Source organism: Cibotium barometz, chromosome 14, assembly GCF_041138505.1.
Source record: "Cibotium barometz isolate CiBa-2024 chromosome 14, ASM4113850v1, whole genome shotgun sequence".
NCBI classification, from domain to species: domain Eukaryota; kingdom Viridiplantae; phylum Streptophyta; class Polypodiopsida; order Cyatheales; family Cibotiaceae; genus Cibotium; species Cibotium barometz.
Genome location: NC_141059.1, coordinates 58,868,797 through 58,877,709, shown reverse-complemented (window position 1 = coordinate 58,877,709; position 8,913 = coordinate 58,868,797). Strand labels below are relative to the sequence as shown.

The 8,913-nt window shown below is 46.0% G+C and overlaps 1 protein-coding gene across 5 annotated transcripts in view; it reads right to left on the bottom strand.

The window, feature by feature from the left end:
• Positions 1-1,369: 1,369 nt before the first annotated feature.
• The window catches only part of LOC147632235 (Cation efflux family protein), a 98,009-nt gene continuing 90,465 nt past the window's right edge, over positions 1,370-8,913 (bottom strand). For 2 of the 5 annotated variants that reach the window (XM_086808910.1, XM_086808914.1), the window contains 6 exons: positions 6,688-6,789; positions 6,497-6,569; positions 3,066-3,133; positions 2,905-2,968; positions 2,699-2,809; positions 1,370-1,659 (listed from right to left, as the gene is read on the bottom strand). In XM_086808910.1, the coding sequence (XP_086665036.1) occupies positions 1,550-1,659; positions 2,699-2,809; positions 2,905-2,968; positions 3,066-3,133; positions 6,497-6,569; positions 6,688-6,789 (528 nt within the window). In that variant the 3' untranslated portion in view covers positions 1,370-1,549. The remainder of the gene's footprint in view (positions 1,660-2,698; positions 2,810-2,904; positions 2,969-3,065; positions 3,134-6,496; positions 6,570-6,687; positions 6,790-8,913) is intronic. The other 3 variants (XM_086808912.1, XM_086808911.1, XM_086808913.1) reach the window with 3 other exon arrangements.

Here is an 8,913-nt window from a genome sequence, read left to right as displayed (position 1 = left end):
CAAAGAGGGAAGAGAAATGTGCTATCATAATGCATAGGATACTAGGCTAGAGCCAGCAAGATGTCAAAGGTGTTTATGTTGCTAATCCCATAACAAGGTGCTAAAGAGCTAAATGAAACGCATAATAAGAGGTTCTTATTGCAAAACAAACATGTAGGAGAAAGACTAAAAGCATTGTATTCCTTCCACTCTCTATTATGTCCCTCTCTCTCTCTCTCTCCAATTACATCCCATACAAGGGTATCCATGTCCATGTGACCTTTCAACTTACATAACCGATGCTTGCCCTACATCTCCACTCTCATACACATGTAATTCTTGATGTGACATCTTGCAACTCCTAGGGCTAACGACATAATCCCATGGTTTGTTATGCTAATCAATCTATGTGCTCCTAGGGAAATACAACAATGGGATATGAGCGAGCAAACACCAACTCAACAGAGACATAGAGAGGTGTATTGACAAGCTATACCTATAGTGACGTTGAATAGCTCAACCACATCTTTCAAACATGAGACACAAACATAAGGTGAAGTTCGAGCATGGTTGAGTGTTTTTCGAATCACCTCGCAAGAGTTGTATATGTGGTGGACACAAATGCATAGTAATGTGGCTGAGGATCAAGACTAGAGAAAGACATGTTTTTTTCGCTGCATGCTAGTTTACTCCATAGTGGGTCCCCATAAGGAGGAAGAACTACCGCTCCTCCCCTTATATTAAGATATTATGGCTTTCTCACGGCAAAGATGTCATTTGACTTGGAGATTTCAAGCCAGAACTACGAACCGTGTGAAACTATATTACTTCCATAAAAATGTGGTTATGTTAACAGGCTTGAAAGGTTGCAAATTAGTATGTCCTCTGCAGGTCTTCAATGTCACACGATATCATCTCTAAAGAGTTCACAACTTCAACCCTCGCGATCTTCCATATCGTCACTTCCCTTCACAAGACTTCGTCCCTATCAAATCATCTACCCAGCATTGCACTTGCTTCATCCATACATCACGCAAATAACAAGTCAAGGTGACTAGAAGGCTTCTCTTTTAAGGCATCCAAAGGACAGATTGCCACCTTTCTAGACAACTATGGAGCTCCCAATCGTCACCTCACATGAAAGGAGCTGAACTGTATCATCCACCTGGACATCCTCCAGCTGTTTATCTTCTAACTATGGGATGACCCATCTTATTTATCAACAAAGGTGAAATCTTACAAGGAACAATTCTTGTATGTCACTACTCATAGTTCCATTCAAAATCCACATATCTACACATTTACACATGCACAGCACATGCTATAAGAATTTTGCATTGATCAGATTAAGATCTAGGCAAGCCAACAAGGGGATTCACAATCACAATGCACTCAAATCTCCCAGATATATGAGATGACAATCAAGACAGAGCAGTATCATTACAAATGCTTTGTCTATCATGAAATGCCCATCTACTATCACAAATGTATGGGTCTCTTCCTCCTCAAGGTGAAGCAGCTCCATGAGGAAGTGATCGCTTGTAAAGAGAGCACTCGTCAGTATCAAACGCTAATTACATCTTTCTTTCAACATGCAAGGATAACACAAAGCCAAGTAGGCAGGATGTTGCTTTGTGGTGATGGACCAAGTATTTATTTCACAACAGCCTTGAATCTGCACTGTAGTAAGATAAATACCTTCGTAAGACTGAATAAATCCAACCTTGCAAATTGAGAGAACAATTTCATTTATTGAAAACAAAACAAACACAAACTATGGTCTCTATTCTTACTCCAGTGTGCAGCTTCAAATCTGCACACTACAGTAAATATAGAGGATGCCACTACGCCATAGTCACTAGACACCCCAGGCCCAGGCATCCACGACTTCATACAAACACAACTGGCGCAGATTAAGAGTCAATGACCACTGTTTCACCCCCGTTCCTTGATCCTGAGAACTTTTTGACTCGTGACCAAAGGATACATTGTAGGAGACACGCTACTATCCGTATCCTTTATCCAAAGATACTTATTGCTGCCTTCTATTGTTACTCATGCGCACACTCCAGACATCTAGAGGGGTGATTTGTCCATATATAACCACTATTTTACCCCTGACCTGTGCACACTGTACTCATGTTGTTGCCTCTTCCTTTGGATAATCTATAGTATGTAGTTGTCACCTTTTATTATACTGTTTTTTAATGTGGCATGCCTCTGATAGATGTAGGGTATGTGAAGGTATTTACAGACACCATGCATTTTTGAAATAATTTAATCCTTTACCAGCCAAAATGAAGTCGGCTTCCAGCCGCTTTTCTTCTTAACAATGATGTGGGGAAAAAAATTGCAAGTATCTGCTTGATCTCAAGTCGAAGTAAGTTTTGATAAGTGTACATTCCTCTAGCATCTCATGTGCATAATGCAGAGTCGTACAACAGAGATCAATTTTAGGTGGCAAATTTTCTTTCATGCTAGTTGAAATCTTCTAGAATTTGGTCCGCTGCAGCACTACTCGGGAGCATTCAGTAACTACCGTATTCTCAAAGTGGGAGTATTTTTGTTGATACTCGCCCACTGGCACTGGAGTTTTGCATAAATGATACTAATATGTAACCACTGCTAAAGGCAGGACTAATAATTTAAAAAATGCCATCTAAAAATCAATGGATTTGAATATACCAAATGGAAAATACACATTAGAAAGGAGGAGGACCGTTAGGATTGTGAGTTTCGATATCCACATGCCGAATACCTGGGACCAGTCTCTGGATTTCTTTTTCCAGCCTGTCGACTTCACTACCAAGAGCTGAAACCACCTCCTCCCCTGCAAACATTATAAACCATTAAAACCAATCTCGATCAGCTCATGTTGAAAAGCTTGTAGTATTGAAGCATCCATCCTCCCAAGAGATGATTTACCGTAGTAAGACATCACACGGTCCAAAGCACGCCCATCAGGATCATTTACTGCTTCTCTGAACTGCTTCAAGAATGCCAGAAAACAAGCATGGCCTCTTATTCTACAAAGAGAACATGAGATGTGCAGAACACAAAATGTGCTGCAGATGAGCACCACTTACCTCATTGGTCCATGCCTCCCGACCTATCCTCTTGAGATAATTTTGTACAATTACAACTCCATTAAAATCTACAGAATCGCAAAGATGATGCAAATTCAGTAAATCTTTTAGCGTGAAATACTTCTGGTATAGCTGCTTCACTACTAGCCATGTGTACACAAGACAAAGCAAGAAATGTGCATACCACTTGACCATTAACAGTGCTTTGTAGCAGGTGTTAGTACTTATAGTTGCCTATGTGACAAACTTGGATGTCAGGACCTCAGCTTTTCTGATAACTGCACAATGGGAAAATGGTGCAGCCAATGCCTTCTAATAGATTATAAAGTAATGCAATGCATTATTATCAAGAAGGATGCTTAAGGTCGAGGCGATTGATCATGGGCTGAAGATGGGACACACGGCAGAAACTCTGCAAAGAATTATGGGTCGCCTCTTCACAACAATCCATTTGAGTTTCTATCACTTCCCTGGCCGCATGAAAGAAAGGCTCATTGATCTCTCTAGCCCATTTTCAGAATTCCTTTGTTTCAGAACTCCCTGTAACAATAGTAAGTTCCTTCCTCAATAGTCCTCCCACAGAACACTCTGACAAATTAACTTGCAATATCTTTTACCATGCTTCACTGGCAACCCTTCAGCTCAGCAATCCCATGGACTTGATGCCCCTCCCTCCCTGAAGCTGAGGGCTAAAAGAGAGAGAAAAAAAAAAGACGAAGACCAGAAAACAACCGATGGACAAGAACGAAAGAAAACTCAAGATGGGTTGTGCAAACAAATACTTTGACAAGTGTAGTGTGTCCCCGAGGCATTAGCCTAGTCGTTAGAGCTCACAATTCCCAATGACACCATTGTGAGTTCAAAACCTCAACTTCTTCCCTCCCAAGAGGGCGTTCACATGGTCTGTGTGTTGGACGTCACCCACAAATCGCCCAGCGCTCTACACCTTCCTTGATGGTGATTGTATGACAACAGCCCCCAATCCTGATTCCTGCTCCTCAGGCATCATCATCTATAAACTAGGGACAGATGCAATAGAGATCAAAGATCACTTGGCTCCTACCCATGATTAACTGTGCACAGTGTTAACTCCAGCCAGCCAGGCCAAGCCGTTTACTTCCCACAGCTTCTCCATTGCCTTACCTGGCAAATATTTGGAAGGTGGTACCCTGTTGTCATACTCAGGTGTGTGAGAGTGGCATTGCTCAAAAAAAAAAAGAAAAGCATATGCTATCCTCGGGTTTTGAACTAGCTTTTCAAGCAACATACTATGAGAGTTCTAAGTGCAACACGTAACTTTGTAACTTAAGCAGGTAGAAACAGGTTGAAGGTGTTGCATGCTGATATTCCTCATACACAGTATAGACCACCTCTGTAGAGGATTCATTTGAAGGTGTTGCATGCTGATATTCCTCACACACAGTATAGACCACCTCTGTAGAGGATTCATACTGCTTGGGAGATCATTGACATTATCACAGCTTGGCAGATTTGGAGGGCCAGATGCGCAGAGGCTATTGAGGGCGTTCAGATATATGACACTCAGTGCATTTGTGCTATATATGGGGAGATATTACTCACTCTCTTATGGCCACATGGGCTCGTATGCAGGGACCATCCAGATCTGAGCAAGCAAAGCACATTGTTTTCATGAGGGAGTGGGATCAAGTGATCTTTCTCTCATCGACCCCCACACGAGTCTCTTGGCACCTTTGTGCCCCAAATTAGTTGAGATCACCCTAGGGATGAGGATTTTTTGTTCAAGATTCTAGCCGTGATTTTGTATGGTCTAGGGCGTTCAGATATATGACACTCAGTGCATTTGTGCTATATGGGGAGATATTACTCACTCTCTTATGGCCACATGGGCTCGCTGCAGGGACCATCCAGATCTGAGCAAGCAAAGCACATTGTTTTCATGAGGGAATGGGAACAAGGGATCTTTCTCTCATCAACCCCCACACGAGTCTCTTGGCACCTTTGTGCCCCAAATTAGTTGAGATCACCCTACATTCTGGGATGAGGATTTTTTGTTCCAGATTCTAGCCGTGATTTTGTATGGTCTATTCATACTTAATAGAAGGCTCCTTTCTGCCAAAATTAAAAAAAAGAAACAAGTTGAAGGTAAACCTCCAAATACTTCCAAAGGATTCAAATTTTTCCAGGGAACGGTCATAGAATAGATGTGGTACCACAAAGTTTGTTTAACCTACTTCCTGTAAGGCAGGTAAGAGAGCTGCAGTCCAAAGGGCTGATTGCCCAGCTACATAATCACAAGAAATGGCAATAATAAAGGAAATGACACCATCTGAAAACAGAAAGGGTGAAAAGTTTTAAAACTAGGAAACAGCTGGTGTAAGGCACGCAATTGATATATATAATGTAAACATACACCGCTGAGATGGTTGGTGCATAAGACTGCCAATATGAACATAAAATAAAAGGGAACAAGAAAGGCAACAAAGGCATTGCTAAATGCCATCTCTGATGACTCAGTGCAGTTCCTAATTTCATAATGTGTGGCTGCCATTGGGTACTGAAATGGTGGTAAGCCGTCTATGGAGAGGTCAAGTGCTGTTACCTATCGCATACCAAAAGACCTTGAGGTTCTCTTTGAGAGAGACAAGTTGAGGGGATTGGAAAAAGAGAAGTTTCATTTCTAAAACCCCGTCATGTCATGGTGTTTACTTTTTTGGGTGACCTGAATGCTGGTGTCCCATGAGTTGGCATTGGTGCCAGGCTTTTCAGGCTGATTATAAGGGCTAAGGCTTATAAGTTAATTAAGTGACTTATAAGTTCATAATCCCGTAAGTATAGCTTTCATTGGAAAAAGCCACATAAGGGAGGGTTATGATAATGTATTGTATTTTCATGTGACAAGATGGTCTTTGCCTAAAAGATGGGTGCAATCCACTCCCTATCCTCCATCCTTGATGTAGACGGTCCGCCAATGGCAATATGCGATGCCAGGGCTAACTGATGTGGTCTGTATGGACGGTCCATCCCATACCGATGGCGGTCTGGGTTGTCAGGGCTGACTGGTGTAGCTATGCTAGAGGGGAGATCTTGTGTTAGACAAGATCTATGGTTGGGTGGTGAGATTGCCTGTGGAACCCTAATTTTAGATTAATCTTGTGCTTGTCCATTGTTTAGGTGACCTTGGAAGGATTCTGAGTGAATCCCTGCCAGCGTAGCATATATATCATGATGTGTGATATATATCAAATATCACACATCATATCAGCGTATGTACCAAAAATTTGAGGGTGTGATTCAGCTCTCCAGGCCTGAATCAAGAGAAATACAATTCGAACATGGTCTCGATTGCAGTTCTTATTGAGAATGTCTGAAAACATCAATAGTGGAACTCATTAACAAAGCAGGAATAAAACTTAAAAACCATTGCAAAAGATTTCTTAAAAGCTGATTACCTATTTCTGCTTTGAATCTGTAGGATCGTGGTCCGATGACCTCACTTTTGCAATCATAAACAGCATCCACTACCTAAAGCAACATGAGCAAGCGACAAAATAAACTCAATCACACCATGTTGTTGGGCAAAGTTTATGCAAAACTTAAATATTAAAAATTGTACTGTATCGCCAGAAAATTTGAAAAATACCGGATCAGAGGAGAGAAAATCAAGCACACGTTTCATGTCTTGGTTGTCCATTGCCCTGCCTAACAGTGCATGACGGTTTCGTTGAATGAGGAAGATGGCAACCTGCAGCAAAAAGCTAAAATTTGAGATGACATAGATAACACCCCTCATTGAAGTCCTTTCTTGTATAACTAAGATTACACCCTTCAAGTGGTCTCTAGACCCTTTCTTCCTTTTATTGGCTATATATCGCAGTGGACACAACCTAGCCACGTAACCAACCCTATCTTAAAAACATCTGACAAGACACAACAAAAAGTATGTATTCACAATAAGGCCAACCCAAATATCCTTGTCAATTGCGCTCGCTGAAGCCCCGCCTCCACCCTGCTCTGCACGCGCCCGCCTGTCCTCCCTCTCTCTCTCGCCTGTTCGCCCTCCCTCCTTTCCGCCTATTCGCCCCTCCAATCCCCCGCCTGCTCTCTTCTCGCCGCTGCGCCCCCCCTCCCTCCTGCCTCGCTGCTTCGCCTCCCCCCTCTTCGCCATTTCGCCCCCCCCTCCTAGCCGCCCCCTCTTCGCCTGTTCGCCGCCTCCCCCCCCTCTCCGCCTGTTCGCACCCGCCTCCCCTCAGCTTCGCCTCGCCTTCCCTCCCTTTCCCCCCTTTTTTTTCATTTGCCGCCCCCCCCCCTCAGGGCTTCTCTTTCTTTTTTCCCCCCTCCCTCCTCGTTCGTGCTGTTTCTCACCCCCTGGGGGTTCTTGTTTTTCTTCATTTTCTTCCGGTCTCCCGCCTCTTCGTGTGCAGCCCGTTTCTTGCAGGTTTCCCGCATTCGCCTCGCCTTCGCCTGAGCTTCAGACTCTGATGGAGACTCCTCCCGCCTCGCCTCAGAGGGACTCATCCGCAGCCCCCTCGCCCGCCCCCGAGGACATCCCCATCAGGCTTTCTCTTTCGCCGGAAGAGGAAGCGAGCCTCACCGCAGAGGTGGAACGCCTCCAGGCTCATTCCACCATCTGCCGTATAGTCGGCACTCGCCCCAGCAGAGGGGAGATCAGGGATCTTCTTCAGGCTCGCCTTCTTGCAGATGTGGGCAAGATCCTAGATGTACAGCTCCTGGGCCGGGGCCATTATCAGATCGAATTCGAGGCCGCCCAGAGCGTTGCCAAGGTCCTTGCCATGAGTCCTCTGGACATCAGGGGTGCTCGGGCTTTCTTCAGACCTTGGCAGCATGGATTTGACCCAGCAGCGGCGGAGCAGGGAGAGCGCCTCTTCCATATTACAGTCTGTTTCCCTGGTCTCCGCCGGGAGTATCTTCCGCTCCTCTCCAGGCTCGGAGCATTGGTGGGCTCGGTACTAGAGACGGGCCCCTCAGCTGCTTCAGTGGTGGCCAGAGCAGCTGGGCTACCTTCGGTCAGAGTGTTGGTGTCTGACATCTCCTCCCTTCCTAAGGTCATTCAGCTACCTAGGATAGGGGGGGGGTGGATAGATCAGAGAGTGGAGTTTTCGGGGCTCCCGAACCAGTGCTTCATTTGCAGGCAGGTTGGTCATTTGGCCAAGGCCTGCCCTCGCAGGAGACCTCGACCCGCACCACAGCAGCAGGCTACTGATGGCCCGCCCACAGATTCGGCTCGGCAGGATGCCTCAGGGACACCTGCTCAGGCCACCGAGACCTCGGAGTGGCAGCCTGGACAGGGGCGCCGCCGAGGGAGACAGCCACAGCAGCACGCACAGAGACCGCTGCATCAGCAGCCACAGTCTCAGTCTCACTGGGTTCCAGTGAGGAACAGCTTTTCTCCCCTTCAGGAGGAGACCCCTGCAGCGACCGAGGACCAGGAGATGCCAGCTCCCCCTCCTTCACCTCCCCCGCCCCCGTCCCCTCCCACCGCCCCGCTTCCACCTTCGCCTCCGCCCGCCCCCGCTCCGGTTTCGGCAGCGGCTCCCTCTCCACCTCCCTCGCCTCCCCCCCCTCCCCCTCCGCCCGCCTCACCTTCCCGGGAGACCCTGGCAGTTCCCTGGCGCTCACCTGCAGTCCGGAGAGCGCTGGGCACAGACCTCGCTCGAGCATCACAGAGGAGACCCATGTCGATTAGGGCCTCGCGGATTTCATCTATCCGCAGTCGGCTGAGTCGCCTCGGCATTCGACAGCGCTCGGAGGCGTTCGACATCTGACAAGACACAACAAAAAGTATGTATTCACAATAAGGCCAACCCAAATATCCTTGTCAATTTAAAAAAAGTTACTCATAAGTGTC